The 19,515-nt window shown below is 39.2% G+C and overlaps 2 protein-coding genes across 2 annotated transcripts; both read left to right on the top strand.

Moving 5' to 3' along the window:
• Positions 1–1,022: 1,022 nt before the first annotated feature.
• ctdsp2 (CTD (carboxy-terminal domain, RNA polymerase II, polypeptide A) small phosphatase 2) lies at positions 1,023–10,622 on the top strand. The gene is made up of 7 exons (XM_070910324.1): positions 1,023–1,627; positions 4,183–4,346; positions 5,635–5,736; positions 6,197–6,253; positions 6,907–6,999; positions 7,876–8,061; positions 8,810–10,622. Exons 1-7 carry the CDS (start codon positions 1,567–1,569, stop codon positions 8,933–8,935), a joined length of 789 nt encoding a protein of 262 aa, XP_070766425.1. The 5' UTR covers positions 1,023–1,566; the 3' UTR covers positions 8,936–10,622.
• A 1,320-nt stretch (positions 10,623–11,942) lies between these two features.
• On the top strand, positions 11,943–18,800 carry tegt (testis enhanced gene transcript (BAX inhibitor 1)). The gene is made up of 10 exons (XM_070910129.1): positions 11,943–12,008; positions 12,997–13,101; positions 13,204–13,312; positions 14,611–14,731; positions 14,854–14,902; positions 15,102–15,199; positions 15,350–15,429; positions 15,539–15,639; positions 15,840–15,915; positions 17,575–18,800. The coding sequence occupies exons 2-10, from the start codon at positions 13,046–13,048 to the stop codon at positions 17,596–17,598; spliced, it is 714 nt and encodes a 237-aa protein (XP_070766230.1). The 5' UTR covers positions 11,943–12,008; positions 12,997–13,045; the 3' UTR covers positions 17,599–18,800.
• The last annotated feature ends 715 nt before the right edge of the window (positions 18,801–19,515 follow it).

The raw sequence follows: 19,515 nt of genomic DNA, 5'->3' as shown, positions 1-19,515 counted from the left end.
AGCCGTTCCCAGAATAAAGTCCCCCAGCAGTTTTCAGGCATAACAAGTTAGTTTCATTTTACTGTTGTGTCAGTAAGGGGAAGCAAAAGGAGAGAGAAAATGAAAGGAGCCTGGGTCATTGGTTTCACTCTGCCCTCTGTTACCTCCACTCATAAAGTGCTACTGAGGGACAGTTACCATGTAGTCCTGCATGGAGTTCTGTCTTCTGACATGGAGACTATGGGGGTCCATCAGATGAAGAAAACCTGGAAACATCTGTTACATGCATTATAGGTATAGTATAACTATAGTTTTAGTTTTATTTAAGTATCAGCTCGTCTGTAATGCACTATATACTGTATGTTTAGTGTTTTTAATTGAATATAGCCTTTAATAAGCCTGTTATTGATGTTGTTTTTGCTTTCCCTAATAACCAGAGGTTACGATATCGCGATTTCACACGTAAAAACCGCGAATTTTAGGCTTGTAAAATAAACAGTCGCGGGAATAGAGATAATTGCAATATTTTGGCTTATTATAATTCATAATATCACAATCTCCACCTCCTCTGACACATTTATTGATGTTGAATGCGATTTAAAAACACACAAGACTACAAACAATACGTAAATATTGTATAAAATAAAATAAATAAAGGCATAAATAAAAGAGAACAAACATATTAAACTACAAAATGACGTCCTGGCGTACGATTTAAGAGGGGAAAAAAATGCCCAACACGCAGTCTGCCTTGGTGTATATGTTAATGAAGTTGCAGAAATTAGTATTTATTTGTTTATTTTTTGATAATAATTCACAAACAACGTGATCTCATTTGTACGAGCAGCGCTGGAATGTGTTCGGTGCGGAGCGTGCAGGACAGGGAGGAATGCCTTGGCCACGCCCCCCCCCCTCCGCCCGGACCAATCCGGGAGCAGAGACGGTTTCAAGGCGCCCGCGGAGTCCCAACCGTAGAAAAACAAAGCGTCGGATAACAACAAAACTCATATTTTACGTTTAACTACACGCGGGAATCCATTTTCTTGTATCGAAACTGGCCGTGGCGACCGATTCCCGGTGTTTTTCGTCGCTCTTAACGGCCTTTCGGGCGATGTTGTTTATCTGTAGTAAGGGGGGGCTTGAAACCGCCCTCCCTTGCCCCATTTCCTCGGTTGTTTTCCTTCTCGCGCCTGGATTCTCCATGTTGTTGGTGCAAGAGTGAAGACTTCGCAGCGACGGGAGAGGGGGGCTGCTCGGCGATATTACCAGTAATAGTAGCGGTAAACCCGAGACGACGGAGCTGACAGAGTCTCAAATAGCCTCCAAAAAAACATATCCGAAGTGCCTTGCCCCCTCCCCAGGCGGACCTCCGAAAGAAGAAGAAGAAGAAGAGCGGCGGCGGCGGCGGGGGAATAAAGAAACCCAGGAACAAGATAAATCCTACTCTCATCGAGGATTTGTAACTGAGGCGGATGACAAGTTACCTCGGCCAATAATTGAGTCAATTTGTCAATAAAAGCCAATGAGGGATGCCCGTCAGTGCTCGGGGACAGGATTTGAGGATTTTGAGGTCTCCGTGATTGTCAGATGGAAAGTTCTGTTATCACCCAAGTGCAGAAAGAAGACGTTCAAGTGTCACCGAAAACAGGTGAGCGGGGCCCGTGTTATGTGCGCCTCTGAAGTGTTTATTATGTTTGCAACGTGTTCTGTGGTGTTATTGATTATTGTCTGAATAATGATCCGTGTATTGAGAAAGCCTGTAGTGCGCCCATTTGACAGTTGAGCGCTGCGGACGCTGGTTGAGCGCGCGGGTTGAGGCGCATTGGCCCCCTTTTTTTTTTTTTTTCTTCTCCTTTTTTTTTTTTTTTGTTGTTTTTTTTTTTTTACATTTACCAAGCAAATCTGTAATATTTACATCTAATCACAATAAAACACACAGCGATGGAGCTACTACAGATATTTTGCCCAGAAGCTGTAACATTAGTTGTTTTTCACCTGCAGATCATAAAGCATACAACTGTTAGAATAAAAGACTGAATAACATCCAGCTCTCAGGGGCGAGATTATTGTGCAGCTCGCTCTGCTTTAACTTGTTCTTATGGTATTGAATATAAGGCCAAGTATTAAGTTCACAGTCTCCATTACGCACTAGGTTTGCCATCCAGAGCTTAGCTATTGTTGATCCTGTTTTTGTCTCTCTTTTTTTTTTGCAGTGGGTGCTTTTATTGTGCAAAATGTCGCTTTTTAACATGTGGTGTTGTGATTATCGCTGAGTTCTTCTTTAGTGGTGTGCTGCTGTTTGATCGCGGCCAGCTCTCCAAAACCTAAAAGCTGCCGTGTATTTATGTCGATCAGGTTCCAGCTTGTTTGGCACCATCCCATATCCTACTACTACCAGGTACAGCATGAGGAGCCCGTCTGCCACCACAGGCAGCACTATAGCACAGTGTAAACCAAGCTGTTTTGCTGGTTTATAAACTATGGTGTGGTGTTTTGTTCATATTTTGGAGGAGGGGGGGTTGCTGGTCACAGATGAGTGCGCGGCAGCAGCATTAAAGGGAGTCTGCTGCACTGTTCCCACATGTATTTAATCAGACAAACAAACAGCACAGGTTCTGTTTTAAATCTTAATATATGTTATAGGCTGGTGGGTGTGAGGGGGTGTAGGGTGGCTGTTGATTAACAGGGGGGCTGTATAGAAATACCAGGTGCCGCGGTGTTGACAGCGGAATGCACAAACACACCCCTCTGCACACGCCCATTGTAGCGCCGTTTCAAAGATTTCGTTGTTTGCATGCTTTCCTTGGGCTTGAAAGAGGCTTTGCTCATTGATTCTGGCTCCCTACTTGGGTGTTAATATCGTGCATATTGCATGATTGCAGGTACTGCTGCGGTGCGTTTAGCCTCCAGTCATGTTTTGGGGTTTAGAATATAATTCACAGAGCCTACAGTGTATTGTTTTTTTGGCTTTGCATGTTTTGTTAGATTGACTGGGTTAAAGTGATATACTGCAAACTGGATGTGTAGGATTAATCTGCTGCTGTCTGTCTGTCCTTTTACATGCAGGGGAGATATAATGTGTGTGTTATGTCATACATGGCCAATGCTGTCTTCCTGTGGGAAATCAATAGGCTGACTTACACTGACTTGATTCTCGTTAATGGGATACAAATCATGTGGATTGTATTGATTATTGTATCTTAGTATTTTCAGGGGAAAGAAGTGTGCTGGACTAATGAAGGACATCTGAGGAATTACAGTGTCCTTTGTCTCTTAAACATGGTGTTGTGTAACATGGTCATTATTGGTGTGTCTGCATTATGTCTTCAGAGCACTGAGGGTCAGTGCTGATTATAAGAAAAATAATGCATAAATCTGTGAGCATACGGTTGGCTGGCACACTTTTATGACTGTTTATCCACAGTTCTTATTTTTAGTAAGGAGTGTGTTTATCTGTGATGACAGTGTATTGATGGGTATAAATTCTGCATCTGTTTGCAAGTCCTCACACGAAACACACCGGAGGGGACTTGCAGGAATGTTTTTTCTCCCTCTTGTCTCGTATGGGGCCGGGACACTCGTGGTTACAGTGGCTGATCAAAGACCTGCAAAGAGCACTGAGGTGTGACTGCTTGTCCGGCTCACTGACTGACTTGACTGACTGCCTGACTGTCTTGTCAGGCTGTTCTGGCTCGCTTCAGGCAGCCCTGAAATGTCTTGGCGTTTAAAATGGTTGGAATGTTTTCTGTCTGTGTTTTCTGTTGAAGGTACTGCCGAAAAGTGTGGGTTTTCCCGCCCTCTGTGATTATATAACGTGTACCAGCCATTTCCAGCAGCAGCAGCAGCAGAGGCAGGCGCATTAAAAACAGATTTCATGTGCGGGCCGTGCCATCCCTGTAGACAGATGGATGGTGCCTTTAGGAAAGGGGAAGCTCATTCTATACACGTAGCTCACAGCTAATTATGCTGAATTTCCTTTATAGATTAACATGTGATTTGATTTTAATAATATTTTTCATACCTGTATTGTTTGTAGAAGATTTGTTTTGTGTTTGTAATAAAAAAAAAAGATTAGATTAGATTACGTGTATCTGACGTGAGTTGTGGCGTGTAACTCAAGCCTCCACTTAGCATTTCCATGTTGACTACATGCAGCTTTGCTTGGTTTTCTCATGAAAGTCTCTCTTTCTCTGCCCTACACAGGCCAGGTGAGCCGGTCTGCCCTGAAACAGCCTCGGAGTTGTAACATCTTCAAAGCACTCTTCTGTTGCCTCCAAGCTCAGGATGGCCCCAAACCACCACCACCAACACCACCACCTTCCCAGCAGGCCTTGCTGGAGTCACAGGAAAATGGGACGGTTGTCAAGGTAACACTATTCTTATTCCAGCAATATTTCACACCACTGAAAACAATTTGAAGACCTCAGTTCAGTCCTGCCTTTATTTTTGTTTATTTGAGATTTTACTTCCTTGTCGCGCCCCCCACACACATACACACACACACACACACACACACACACACACACACACACACACACACTGCCTGCCATAAAAGAGGAGGTGTTTGAATAGTTTGGCCATCTGTAGGAATAAACCTAACATGCTGTCGTAAAAATGTGCTTATTATTGTCTTCAGGCATTATTATTTTTTTTACAACTGCGCACTAAAACCACTACTGCACCTGCTCTGAACATCTTGAAAGCTCACCGCAACTGTCTGTCGATATGGAATCACTTTGATGTTCACACTTGATCCTCCAAGGAAGATAAGAATGACAGAGCAACTATCAACCCTTTAGGCAGACGGAGAGAGCGAGCAGAGAATGGTGTATTGTGTGCCTTGTAATTGCTGAGGTGGAGAAAAAAAATAAAGCCTTGAGGGCCTGCTGCACACGACTGGCCACGCTGGTGAACGCTGTCAGCCTGATTAGAGCTTCAGTACCATGTAAGGGGCATTTTAATGAGATGCCATGTTTGTTCACATTGAAGAGCGTCCTCCAGCATCAGGAGCAAACAGGAAGCAGCATCTGTAAGGCCTGGTTATTGTCTTGCAGGCCCCCGCTGGAATGAAACCGAATTATTTGTTTGCGTCGATGGGGTCGGGGTGCATTGGGTTTATTGTTTAGTTGATGAAAGGCGTTTGTTGTTGCTCATGGATATTATGTTTCTCAATCTTAATTTGCCTTCCTCAATGGATAAGCTATTTACGTTATGTAATATATTAATAATTAAAGTCAGTTTGACTGTGCTCATAAAGAGCCGAGAATTAAACAACATTAATAAAGGAGGAAAAGTGGATTTCAAAAAATTAGATCATATCAAGGTAATGCGCTCTCCCTGCAGGTGAATGCCTGTAGAGATGCGTTTGGGAAGTATAATGAAAGAATAAATATGCTAATCCTAAAGATATTCAACCCAGAAGCTGTTACAGTAAATAATGAAGCCCACTCCTTCAGCCACCCCCACATACATGCCCCTCTAAAGAGTCTTATCTAATTTCCCAGAGGGAAAATCAAGAGGTCTTATTTTCATATGAATCGCTGCACTATTGGGACTAATCATACTCCTTAGCTTTAAACACAGCACAGACAAGACAAATGATATAGGTGAGTGTGGGACAGTGCCATTACAACAAGTCTTTGTGTGTCTCCTCAGCAATATGAACCCAGCCTCCTGCCTGAGGTGGAGGCCGAGGACCAAGGGAAGATATGCGTTGTCATAGACCTGGATGAGACCCTGGTGCACAGCTCATTCAAGGTACCAACGCCATCATTCACTTGATCTCCAAATAAGCGTGTTTTTCTTTATGTCAACGGTAGCATCTGCCTCATTTTAATATATCTGGTATTGCTGTTTGACCACGCAGCTTGTGATGTTACTTCAGTTTGAGTGAAAGCTTCTTCTGATTCACTAGAAATAACAAACATCAAGTAAATACATATACATAATGGCAGCTTGTAGCAGTGGTGCACCAGTCAGGTTCTGCTGTGATCTTTATGATTCTGTATCAGAGTTTCTTCACTAAAACCGTCACATGTGTTTGGGGAACATCAAGTGGATTATATTCTGTTTGTGTAGGCGCTTCACTGTGATTTATGGCAGCGATGTGGAGTCTGTTGCTAAGTGTTCAGTTGTTATGTAATGCCATTTGAATGTACACAGCGCGACTCATGTGAATGAGCATGCCAACCATCTCCCCCTGTGTTCTTCCCTCCAGCCTATTAGTAATGCAGACTTCATCGTGCCTGTGGAGATAGAGGGGACCACACACCAGGTAAACTACTGTGTGCTGTGTGTGAGTGTGTTTGCTGTGGAGGAGGGAGGGGGGGGTCGTGTTTGTGTATGTATGTTGATGTGTTTGCAGCGGTTGCTGAGCTGAAAAGGGATGGGTCTTGTAACTGATCAGCCAGGTTTTGCTATGATGGGCGAACGGAGCCCTCTACTGACCAGATGTTGAACAAGGAGTCGCAAGGAAGTGGAAGTGGATGCATCAGCAAGAAAATGAGTCATTTCTGCACAGTTCATCTAAAATTTCATTAATAAGTGATACAGTACATATCACTGCCTCTGTGAAGATGTTGAGAAAGAAATGCTCAACTAGCACAGTGTGCTGGACCGTTTGTTCAACTTGGGCACAGAGCGTCTCACTACTGGACATGTGGAAATGTAATTAACTGAGAAATGTGATTCCCTGGACCCCATGTGCTGGTACGCGATCCTCATGTGGGCCTCTGCCTGGTTCAAGTAATCCAGGATAGGCTGGTTAACACTGGCACGGCCTATTCTTGATTACTTGTTTCAGGAACTGGCTATTAGCAGCAAACGGATGGAAATTATATGTTGATGGTACAAATGTAAAGACATTTAAATGAGAGTTAAATAGTCCTGTAGGGTGGACTGCTTCCTGATGGTCTATTTGTTTCACAGGTGTATGTACTGAAGAGGCCGTATGTGGATGAGTTCCTGCAGAGAATGGGAGAGTTGTTTGAATGTGTGCTGTTTACAGCCAGTCTCGCAAAGGTACTTTACATCAGATACTGAAATAGATCTTCATATTTTATTCAGCACCAAGTATCTTTTCTTTGATGTTTGATGTAATGTCTGATCTATCAGATGTTGTCCTGCTTTCTTTCGCCTTTTAGTTCTCCTTTTCCTGTGATAGCAGCTGCTTAACATGCTGTTAGTCACCTTTGTAGACGCCGTCCTCATGTTTAAAGCCGTAGTTTGTCTCTGTGCTCATCTGGAGCCGGTTACATCAGCTCTTTGTAAGTTCCAACGCAGCCTAGTGATAACATAAGTGATAGTAAGTGGTGATTAAATGGGTTCACCACACACACACTGGATAGTTGTTACTAAATATTTACACAGACAGGTGTAGCTGCTACGCAGCTAACTGAACCAAATAACAAAGCTAACACTAGCGTGCTGACTTATGATCCGTTTGGATTGAAAATAAAGAGGTAATATTGGATGATTGACACTTGATATAACAATATTTTAACACTGGGGAGATTTTAAAGATTTTAAATTACTTTCGCAAAAAACATCACACAGTATACCTCAGATTATTAAATATTGTGCTAATAACAGTTTGTGATACTACAGTGACTTTGTTAAGTTTTATTGGTGTAACCCAGTTAAGGAAAGTTTAGTTTGACAAGCTACTAGTTACTAAGAACTAAGGGATGACTTGACTACACAGATTTATGAATGGATTTATGGATAGCTGGTGCAGCCCAATCCAGATGAGTAGATTTTGGATGTGTGCTGCTATCTCTTAGCTATTTGCTGTTAAAGTTAATATCCATTAGTAGAAAATGCTTAATTAGTCCAACCTTACACATCCTTGCTTTTTCCTCACCTGCTCCCCTACACCCCCCCACCCACCTCCATCAGTATGCAGACCCAGTGACGGACCTGCTGGATCAATGTGGTGTATTCCGGACCCGGTTATTCCGGGAATCTTGTGTATTCCACCAGGGCTGCTATGTCAAAGATTTGAGCCGCCTGGGTAGAGACCTCCACAAAACCCTCATCCTGGATAACTCTCCTGCCTCCTACATCTTCCACCCTAATAATGCTGTGAGTTTTGCTTCTGTCAGCTATAGTGTGACCTCCCTGTGTTGAAAATGTTTTGTGAATAATATTGATATCCATCATTCAAAAGTCGGCGCCTGCTCTTAGACCTCTCTGTTGTCGAGCTCACAGAGGCCTGGAAAACTTGATAAAACTATGCAAAGGATAACTTGTTTGTACTAAAACCTAGATCATATTTTCCAAAAGGTTTTGATGAGATTTTCTCCAGACCTCAAGCTTAAGTTGTTGGCAATTTTCTAAAAATAGCAAGTTTAGTCCATGATGTTTTGAGAGATGTTCAAAGTGTGTTCCTAATTTCATCCTGATTATGGGTGGCAACATTGATTAATCTGCATATTCAAGGTCCAAGGTGACGCTATTGAATGTCTTGTTTTGTCCAACCAACTGTCCATCCTCTCACATATGACAAAGAAAAGCAATAAATCCTCACTTTGAGAAGTTAAACCAACCAGAGAAGTTCTGACATTTGTGCTTGAAAAACAACTAAAATAATTAATAGATTATCATAATAGTTGCCGATTAATTGTCTGTCTGTCTATGGACTCATTGTTTCAGTTCTAATTCTGATTTATAGAAATGTACGCTGGTTAGATTTATATTAATTTAAATTTAAACACTGTTTTGGTTCAGAACTGTATATACCAGTTGCAGTTTATGCAGAATGAGATTTTTTTTTTTTAATCTAAGGTGCATAAAAGCCAGCAGTTTGTGAGTGACAGTTTGTTTTCGTCAGGTTCCCGTGGTGTCATGGTTTGACGACGTGGACGACGCTGAGCTGCTCAACCTTCTGCCTGTGTTTGAAGAACTTAGTCAAGCTGATAATGTTTACACCCGGCTGGACCAGCTTCGTGGACATTAAGCTCTCAGTGGACCTGCTCAGCTCCTGTTAGAGCTCCAGCTTGAAACTTCTTCAACTACAATAGAACCGCATATATTGAGAATAGATACTAGAGTTTTCTGACGCTGTTCTCCTGGCCTCTGCACAAAATCCTCTGTTTAGAAAATTGTATTATCGTGGGGTTAAGGAAATTCCAACCCTGGAAAACACAATGTGTTTGGCTCAAGCGAAACTATAGATTGCAATCTGAGGCCTTTCCTCTGAACCTCAGTGCTGACATTTTTGACAACCACTATGAGAAAGAGCGAGAAACAACAACCAAAGCAGTCCCATCACAATCACTCCAGTTAATATGAATATTAAAGGGGTTCTTTTGCCAAAGCAGAAGCCTGCCTGCCCTGACTTGACTTTTGGACATTGTTTTTTTAATGATTGTGCCTTTTAAGGAACAACAAAACAAATCAGCTCTTTTTTTAAATTTCCACCAGATTTTATACATTTATTGATTTCTTTTTTTATAGGTTGTTTTATAAGGAAATCTATTTTTAAACAGTGAACATGGTTCTTCTATGCAACCCAGTTCTGTAATTACATGGACAGTACCTCCTAAGTAGCCAGCCAATAATTGCATTCAGCAGATGTAAACATTACTGTAGCCTTATTTACCTGTAAATGAGCAGCAAAACAAAAGTGTATTTTACATATTTGTACAATTTCTACAATACATGCAAATATACATCATTAACAGTCAGATTGATATTTGATATATTGGTTATAAGTTAAGTAAACAGGGTGAAATCTTGTCTTTGATGGTCCGTTGAAAGCAGACACACTGGAATATGTTGGCACATAGGACGACCATAAATGCCACCGTTTTCAGTCAAGGTTTAATAATAGTTCATTTGTTACTATGTTTTTCTTTTATTACTATATGACAAACAACTTGCACTTGTTTTATATTGACAGTGCTGAAAGTAAAAACTGTGCCTTTGAAATTCGGACAGAGAATGGTGTTCTGCCTGAAAAGAGATTTGTAGGCCTACACAGTCTGATGTGTCATGCTGAGCGTGAGAAAACACTGTCAAGAGCAAGTGTAAAGCCATGTGGCTGTGGTACTTGCAGTGCAACACTTGAAAATATCAAATTTGATTTTTTTTTTTAGCATGTGTGAGCGTTTTGTCTATATTTATTGGCCAAAAACCTGTATTGTCCAGTACTTCTTAATGCTTAACATTTTGTATCATAATCCACTTGCCTACTTTGAGGCTGGCCTTGTGTTTAACTGTTTTATCTGTGCCTAACATACATTTTGCTGTCAAAGTTCATGGGTAATTCAAAACCTTAAGCAGTTCAATCAAATAAACAAATATGTGTAAATCCAAGATTCAATCAAGCAAGAAAACATCTTTTTTTCATTTTTAATTCAGTACAACAGATATTTTGTGGGGGTATGTTTCCTGGGTAATATGGTTTTTCTATGATGTTTAATTTCTGATGCAATTATTGCCTGCATGTTAACTAGTAAAATATGACAATGAAATTGTACCAGTTGTGATGACCAAAAGTATTTGTTTAGACAGTCACAATTTGTCTTTGTGTATCAGAATAAATTGAAAACTCATTTTGTCTACCTGATCTGACCAAAACTCTAAAAGACAAGGTGCTACTAGTTTTTATTTTAAAATTAAAAAATGGTTATATAACACTGTATTTGTGAGTTTTTCTCCCCCATGACACTGAAGGACACATCTCTTCATTAGTCTGAAAGTATGCTGTATGTCCTCTTATACAACAATGAAATCTTTTTAAATCTTCAAATATTTTGGTTTCAAAGATGTACTGCAAGATCAAGTTCCACTCACAGCTCTGCGTTACTACAGTACATGTTAGTATTTATTTTTATTTAGGAATATTTTTATTCATCTCAGTGCTACTCGCACACATGATCGTATCCGCTCAAAATATATTTTACACATTTTATATTTTTAACAGGTACAGTGGTGGTATTAAACTACATACATTTACTCAAGTACTTTACATTTTATGCTACTTTATACTTCTGGGAACAATTATACCTTTTACTCCACTACATTTATGTTTATGGTATAGTTACAAGTTACTTTTCAAATTATTTGACTTTAGAAAGCCCATGAAACTACCCAACTGTTAATTAAGTAGTTTAATTAAAGTATTATTGTGATTAAATATGACCATTCTGCATAATTACTTTTACTTTGGATGCATTTCGTTGCTTATACTTTTGTACATAATTAAAGTTTGTAGGCTATAACATATTTACATTGTGTTATAGCTACTTTTATTCAATAATACTTCCACCATTGACAGAGTATTAGCAGATACTAACCAACTAACGCGCATTTATTCCTCATAAGCAACATTATAAGTCTAAACATGAAGATAAGTTTGTGTAAAATGTATTCTTCTAATGAAAACATGGTCTCCCGATCAAAACATGTCGCATGTAGTTGCACCCTGCGTCATAATGAATATCAAGCTCCACACTCCCTTGCACTTCTACGTATGAATTTGCATCAGTCAGGGATTTATTTCAGTTTGATCAGAAACATGTTAAGGTGGAGGCAGCCGAGTCTTTGTTTCATGTTGTTTATTAAACGCTATGGTCGTAGCTTCAAACTTCAAACGTTAAGGCTACGGACTAACAAGGAAATTGTTGTTTTGCCTGTGAGCGTTCATAATGGTGCAGCTAAATTTATGAGTCGGCCATTTTAGGTGTACCGGGGACATTACTCGGTGACACCAGGAAGTGCCTTTTAATATTAATCTTCTATGGCAATGGCTCTCCCTAAAGAATAAAAAAAAATGTTTTTACGTACAGTAATTACAGAATAGACGACTTGTGTCTTTATGTCGATTAGCGACGTGGGAAATCGCTGTATTTTCTATTTTAACTCCGGGAATCGGGACTACAAATATCTGGGCGTTTCCATAGTGACGTCATGTGAGCTGACTGACACGTACTGTTTTGTTAAAAAAAAAAAAAAAAAAAGTACCAGAAAAGCAGGAAGAAGAAAGACACTTAGACAGACAGCTAGGAGCAGAGGAGAGCTTAGAAGTAAGTACCTTATGTTAGCATATCGTGCTTATTCCCGCGGTGTATCGTGCTAATAGTAGCTGTAACATTACCAACGTTATCTACTGGAGAATGATCGAGACGTCGAATTGTGTTGACAGACGAGCAAACGTTAGCTAGCCAGGCTGCTCGTTTTTTAACGCTTACTCGTTAGCAACGTTAGCTATTAATATGATCAGTCTCATGCGTCAAACACAGTTTTTGGCCGTCTGACAGTTGCACTACTGCCCTTTCTCTATTTCAAGCAACGTATTTATTCATGATTTTGCTACGCGAATTGGTTTCGATTTTGTTGCCAGCTAACCGCTAGCTATATCGTCAACACGAATTGATAGCATGTTATCTGAAAGCTTGTTAGCTTGCTACGCGTGATTGTGTGCTAGTTATGGCACTCAACGCTTGGCATTTAACATAGCGTTAACCTGTTGTGTAATTTAAAGCTTAAGGAAAAATAGTGATATCACATTATTTTAATACTCCAAGTAGAAGTCCTCCAATGACAAATTTACTTAAGTTAAGAGTACAGAAATATTAGCAACCAAATAAATATTAACTAGTCCTTATGTAGAATGGCCCCTGTCAGTGTTATGTTATTAGATTAATGGATCATTGATGCTATGTTGTTGGGTAGCTTTATCTATAGCAGCAGTATATCATATTTTATAAACTGATCATGTGTTTTGTTTATAAAATCTTAAATCTGAGAAGTAGTTTTAGCTGTTGATTAAGTGTTGTAGATTAAAAAGTGCAATAGAGTAGAAGTATAAAACTGCATACAATGAAAATGTTCAAGTAAAGTACCTCAAAATTGTATTAAAGTAGAGTACTTGAGTAAATGTACTTAGTTGCTTTCTGCTACTGCTCATTAACAACTGGTTGTACCTGTGAATGCAGCAGCCCAACAGTTATGGTTGTAAAATGGTTTTGATTCTGACCTGTTGAAGTGTAATCATGTGCTGTTTCTGTTCAGAGGAGACTTCGTTCAGCAATCCCTTCAGATCTCTATTCCTGGTTCCATCATGAACGTGTTTGACCGCAATATCAACTTTGACTCCCTCTTCAAGTTCTCCCAAATGTACGTAAGGATGCAATAGATTGCCATGTCAGTCGTGTACTTTATCCAATATAAATCAAGTTTCCGTCTCCCAGCCCTGTTCATTGTAATCTTTTTTTGCAGATCTCATTCCACCCAGGTGCACTTGAAGAATGTGTACTCCAGCCTGGCAATGTGTATGTTTGTGGCTGCAGCTGGCTCCTACGTCCATGTCGTCACACGCTTCTTTCAGGTAATAATAATAATAATGATAATGATGATGCTGATGATAATACTGAGTCAAAAACAGAGTCTACCTATCAAGATTTATCCTGTACATCAGTGCAAATGGTGCCTTTAAGCAAAGTACTGGCAAGAATATTTTATCCTACCTAATCAAACCTAATTGCGCCTGGTAGTTTAAACAATTTACTGCAATAAATATGTCAGTATTCACAATAGTAAAATTACGTAACATAGGGAACCTGGTAGATAATTTAACTTTGAAGTCTAACTAAGTCCAGTGTTTGTGGTAAACTGCTCCGATTCTAATGCATCTCTTTCCAAGATTCCTTTAGTTACTAGTTGACTTGAACAATAGCCACACCAACTAAATAAATGGTATTTGCTGTGAAATATAGTGTCTCTTCTTCCCTGAAGGTTAGTGTTGTATTTCAGAAAAGTGTCTTTATTTGTTTTATGATTTTAGTGGAGGTAGTCTTTATTTTAGGTCAGATGGACCGCCTCCACTATAAAACGCTGTGGGAAACCCTGAAGTCAGTGTCTTCTGTGAAGTTTAAATTCTGTGGTCATTTACAGTGAGAATTGTCACCACTCAGACTTTGTTGCTCATTCACTTCTATCCATGTTTGATGTGACAACAGCGCACGTAGAAGACAGTGAAACTGACCAGCATTCCCTGTTGTTATTTTGGGATTAACAGTTTTAGAAGATACTGAATGTATTATAGATAAAAGACTGATGATGAAATTCCTGTTTTCATGGTCTCAACATGGAAGCATACAGCCAAAAAGGAATATCATACTTGGAAAAACTTTGGTTAGAAGACAAAGCGTTTACATATGAAGCAACAAAAAGCAACTTAAGAACTGCTCTCATCTGGGCCTTTGTCTGCTACACCAGTGCCAGTACTACGTACCAGTACGTGCTCCTGTATACCAGGGCACTGTGGGCACATTTAAGCTATTACAAGTACCACAAGTCAAAGTACAGGTTTGTAATTTGAATGAGAATCGCCACAAGATAAAAAAGTGGAGATAAGGCAGAACTTTATTTGTCTAGAGGGACGTTTTGTTATCTTAACATCTTATTGTGGTCCTGTTGCTTCAGTGATAATAAACCTGTTGCTGTGAGAAACACATTTTTAAAAGGACAGGAGAAAATGTTTCACCCTTTTGAAAGAATTCAAAGGTAAAACATTTTGATTGGGACAGTTATTGGGATTTTGCTGTATCCAACACAATAAATGAGTGGTTGGTATCACAGTCATGATCTTCCTGCCCTATCGTTACACTGTGCCCTTGTTCTCAGGGCGGTGTGCTGTCTGTGCTCGGCTCCCTGGGGATGATGTTTTGGCTCGCCATGACACCACACAACTCGGAGACAGAGAAGAAGAGACTGGCTATCCTTGCAGGATTTGCCTTCCTCACAGGTAAAGTGATGATGTTTTGGGCATGCTACAAGTGACTTTGCATGTGAACAGATCTGCCTTTGTTAATTTAAGGTTATGTAAGAGTCTGAACGCAGTGTTTGCCTTCCTCTCTCCCTCTCCAGGTGTCGGGCTCGGCCCCACGCTGGACTTTGTCATCGCTGTCAATCCAAGGTATGTGAAAGGTTACTCAATGTTTAACGTCTGCACAAAAGCAGCTGAAAGCTAGCTGAATAAAAGTTAAACAATATAACCCTGAAACCAAACGGCAATGAGATGATATGTAGCCATCTGTCTGTGGGCCTGTACACATCTGTGTGAAAGTGTGTATTTACTGTAAACTTATCGTTTGTTCTGGTTTGTTTCTCCTCAGCATCATTGTGACGGCTTTCATGGGAACCTCTGCGATTTTCATTTGCTTCACTCTCAGCGCTGTCTATGCCAAACGCAGGAGCTACCTGTTCCTTGGAGGTAACGGCAGTTTGTTAATGTCGTGACCTGTTACGCTGTATACTTGTACGACACAAACACAAGACCTTTTTTGGCCATTATGCAGAATTTCTCAGATTTAATTAACTCATATCTGCCGTTTCCCTTAACTTAACTGCTTCTTCTTCTCAGGCACCCTGATGTCTGGCCTTTCCCTCCTGTTCCTGATGTCTGTGATGAACATGTTCTTTGGATCCGTGATGCTGTTTAAGGTAGCTGGCACCATTCCTCACTAAAGGTTTCATCAGCTGCGTGTCATAATGTGCCGTGTGAATTATGTTTTTTATTTATTTATTTGTGTATCTTTATCTTTTCTGACAGGCCCACATGTACCTCGGGCTGCTCATCATGTGCGGCTTTGTCCTGTTTGACACTCAGCTCATCATTGAGAAAGCAGAGAACGGAGACAAGGACTATGTCTGGTGAGGCAAACTCCACGTGAGCCCTTATCAGTTGGCTCACACCTTCTCATAACCAAACACCATGAAAATGCATCATCCCACAGTGAGGCGCACAGAAGAAAGACTCAAATACATTTTACTCTTTCAGAGGTGCTTCATAAACTCAGCCAGTAGATGCTTTTTATTTTAGACATATTAACAACAAACTTTGTTTTTTGAAGGCACTGCGTGGACTTGTTCCTTGACTTCATCACCATCTTCAGGAAACTGATGGTCATCCTCGCCATGAACGATAAGGTACAGAGTATTGATTAATCCTTCTCTTTTTAAAAGTCTGGTTTTAAATGTGTTTTTTTCTTATTGTCAACAAATCACTAAAACTATTAAACACATTAATGTTCCCAACAGATGCATTATTTACTCCTGTTGGATATTTGTAGGATATTACTGAACCTATTTTAAAAATGAAACTATATGTTTGTAACATTTTGTTTAAAGATTTACATCTTAAGTAGGAACCAGCTGAGTGCCACAGACAGGAAGTACTAACACATCGTTGGTTTTGACAATAACTCAATATAGGATATCACAGCCTCAACCTTTAATGTTCCTACAAGAAAGACTGGTTCAAATAAATGGTTCTTTTTCAGAGGTGCTGCAGAAGTTCAGTCTTTAATGCATTTTACTGTTTGTTTAACAAGTAACATATTTTCTCATTCAGCTCTAGTAGAAGCCAGCCATGCAGATAGTTTTGGTTTTATTTGCTGAGGTTTTGAGATATCTGAGACTTCTGCCGTCCCCCAAGCACAACGGTGGCGAGGGGGATTTAGTTTGTGGTGCACAAAACAATGAGAAAGCAAATGACATTTGAATAACCCGACAGCAACACATGTTTTCAGAAACCTTGTTCTGGTTACTGTGGATATTAATAATAATGATGATCAACAGACATCTGTGAATCATTTTTTATTGGAACTACTTTTTTACCAAAGAAATGGTTCCTAATGAAAACTGTTCTGTTTATTAAAATGAGATTTATCACGTTTTGTGCAGCAAAAACGGGAGATTCATTCACCCCTGTTGCATTTTGTGGTGGAATGTAACTAAGTACATTTAGTCACGTGCTGCACTACATTTGTTTGACAGATAAAGTTACTAGTTACTTTTCAGATTAAGATTTCCCTTTTAAAAACATAAGATACGAAATACAAAGCTTTGTTAAAGGTTAAACTGGTGCTTCTCAACCTTTTGGCTTGAGGCGTCTTACAGAAAGTCAGCATGTAGTCGGCTCCTCCAAAGAGACATTTCCCCTCTAAACTTCTCAGATGGTTTTGTTTAATAACAGTCGAGCCCCAAAGAGGTAAAATGTTCCAATATTTAACAACAAAAAAAAGAAACTATCAGAGAAAAGTCCAAAAAATGAATACAGATTTGTGTATAAGAACTTTATTTTTCTTCTTTCCTCTTCCATTAATCATCTTCATCTTCAGATTTCTCTGGTGACCCTCTGAAGGGGGCCTGACCCCCAGTTTGAGAACTACTGAATTCAACTAGCTAATTTTATATAAAGCAGATAAATTAGCCACTCAACAGCTACAACAGTGAAATGCTATTCAGTATTAATAATCTAATAATGTCACATAATCATTTGACAGTGAGTGCTTTTAACTTTTGATACTTAAAGTATGTTTTTATGATAATATTGAAGTACTTTTACTTAAGTAAGATTGTGAATGCAGGAATAATTTTTACTGTGCTGTGTTGGTACTTTTACTTACTGAGTACTTCAACCACTGATCTTACTGGACCTTTTTAGAGGGAAAAATCTCAAAACTATCAGCACAAACTGTTGGACCACATTTATCTGCATGGCTTGATACATCTACCGTCATTATTGTATTCATAACCTTTATGATCTTGCTTCATAATTCTGATTTTTTTGTCTCTGTCTTTCAGGACAAGAAGAAGGAAAAGAAGTAAAGAAAGTTTGAGTATCTGAAAATGAAAAACAATCTGTCAGATGAGGCACAATTTGCAACGCACTTGGTGCTTTTCACTTTCTGTCTTCATTTATTGAATTAACTCCTATGTGGTCTTATTATATTATTGACAATTTCTTTGATTTATTTTTTAAAACTTACAACAAGGGTTGAATGTAAGTTTATAGTAAACTAATGCTAGTCCCATCATGGCTGTGAATGGAGAATAGACTAATGCTGCAGTGAATATGCTTGGCCTGTAGAGGGGAGCGTTGCCCTATGAAGACTCCCAGAAGCTGAGCAACACTTAATGAGGATTTTCATATTACTGTTATTTAGTGCCATAAATTAATGACATGATAGGCTCCTTTTTTAGTGGGTCATGTGAGCTTCTGAGACCGATTGTTGTTTTATTTGAAGTTACGTAATTTCAGTCGTTGATTTGCTTATTTATAGTTTCCCTCAGTTCTCTTTAGTGGAGTGTCACAAGATGTGGTGTCCCATGATTTTGACAACAGACCCCCCCCCCCCCCCCCTTTTGAGAAACCTCCCTGTAATTGTTTTGTTCCCACAAATCTTGTTTTGTGACCAACATTTTGAGTAAGATTGGTGGAGCCTGGTAACACTGACACTAACCGTGAAAGCCTGTCGTGATCCACACTAACTGATTCAGACGGACTTGTAGCCACTCGGTGGTCAGGATTTTGGACTTTTGGCTGGTGGAGGAGGAAGAGTGGGAGCCATCTGTCCACACCTTCAACTCGGAGAGCAGGCGAGTTCATCCAGACCTCTCCCAGTGTACATTTCTCTAAATATCTGTTGTCTAGAAATTAGTTTGCCAAACGATATGATGTTAACCTTACGATTTTTTGAAGGTGTATACTGTGAAGAATTTATTTTATTGATGTAAAATTTAAACTAATAATTTGATACATTTGCTCAAATAAATGTGTTGAACGTATTGAAACAAGTTGATCTTTGCTGCCTTCAGTGGAGACACCTCTAGTAGAAGTACTAAGAGCTGTAAAAATACTCAATCACAGGTCATGTGTTTAGACCTGAAATGATGACTAATCGATTAATCGATCAGAAAAATAATCACACCTATTTCAATAATTAATCAATTCAGTCATTTTTCAAACAAAACTCCATTTGCTTTTCTTTGTTATGTATCATAATAAAACTACATAAATAAAAGTACTACATCATAGGGTTATTATTATTATTACCGATGCAGTAATGTGTAAGTTGCTTGTTAATGTAGTTGGTCATTGTCTGGTCATCTTAATCTATAACAATGGATTATATTTTGGATGTAAAATCTTAATCTGTAAAGTAACTATACTGTAATATTTTCAGTGGTGGAAAGTAACTAAGTACATTTACTCAAGTACTGCATTTATCTGACAGCTATAGTTAGTTACTTTGTTAATACAAAATGTGAATCAATTAAAATCATAATGTATTATTATGGGTTAAACTATCCAGAAGTGTGTAAAGTAGTTTAAATTAGCTGCAACATTGAATTAATGCATCAGTGATTATAATCCAATAATATACGTTATTCTGAAAAGGGACATTCTGCATGAGAACTTTTACTTTTGAGTATATTTTGATGCCAATATCTTTGTAATTTTACATTAGTAACGGGTTGTAACAGTATTTTTACACTGTAGTATTGCTACTTTTACATGGGTAAAAGATCTGAGTATTTCCCTCTGAAATGTGGTAAAAGGGGAACTGTTTACAGAGTTCTGCTGCATTATGTGAAGAAAGTTGGGTAAATGCTCTTTCCACGTACTGTGTGACTAATTGATTCTACGGGCCAAAATAAGTACTTAACACAAAGAACTAAATCAAAACATTTTAATTAGAAAGTTGTAAAACGGCAGTAGGTACATAGGACCTCTATTGGCTA

The sequence above is a fragment of the Enoplosus armatus genome, chromosome 8 (genome assembly GCF_043641665.1).
Source record: "Enoplosus armatus isolate fEnoArm2 chromosome 8, fEnoArm2.hap1, whole genome shotgun sequence".
Taxonomy (NCBI): domain Eukaryota; kingdom Metazoa; phylum Chordata; class Actinopteri; order Centrarchiformes; family Enoplosidae; genus Enoplosus; species Enoplosus armatus.
The sequence above is the reverse complement of the archived record's forward strand: the minus strand, read 5'-3'. Positions and strand labels throughout refer to the sequence as shown.

Excerpts from the sequence above, each read along its gene's own strand:
- ctdsp2 (XM_070910324.1), top strand. The coding sequence starts at position 1,567 with ATGGAAAGTTCTGTTATCACCCAAGTGCAGAAAGAAGACGTTCAAGTG. Across the intron at positions 1,628-4,182 it reads TCAAGTGTCACCGAAAACAG|GCCAGGTGAGCCGGTCTGCC; the intron begins GTGAGCGGGGCC and ends TGCCCTACACAG. Across the intron at positions 6,254-6,906 it reads TAGAGGGGACCACACACCAG|GTGTATGTACTGAAGAGGCC; the intron begins GTAAACTACTGT and ends TTTGTTTCACAG.
- tegt (XM_070910129.1), top strand. The coding sequence starts at position 13,046 with ATGAACGTGTTTGACCGCAATATCAACTTTGACTCCCTCTTCAAGTTC. Across the intron at positions 14,732-14,853 it reads AGGATTTGCCTTCCTCACAG|GTGTCGGGCTCGGCCCCACG; the intron begins GTAAAGTGATGA and ends CTCCCTCTCCAG. Across the intron at positions 15,200-15,349 it reads GAGCTACCTGTTCCTTGGAG|GCACCCTGATGTCTGGCCTT; the intron begins GTAACGGCAGTT and ends TCTTCTTCTCAG.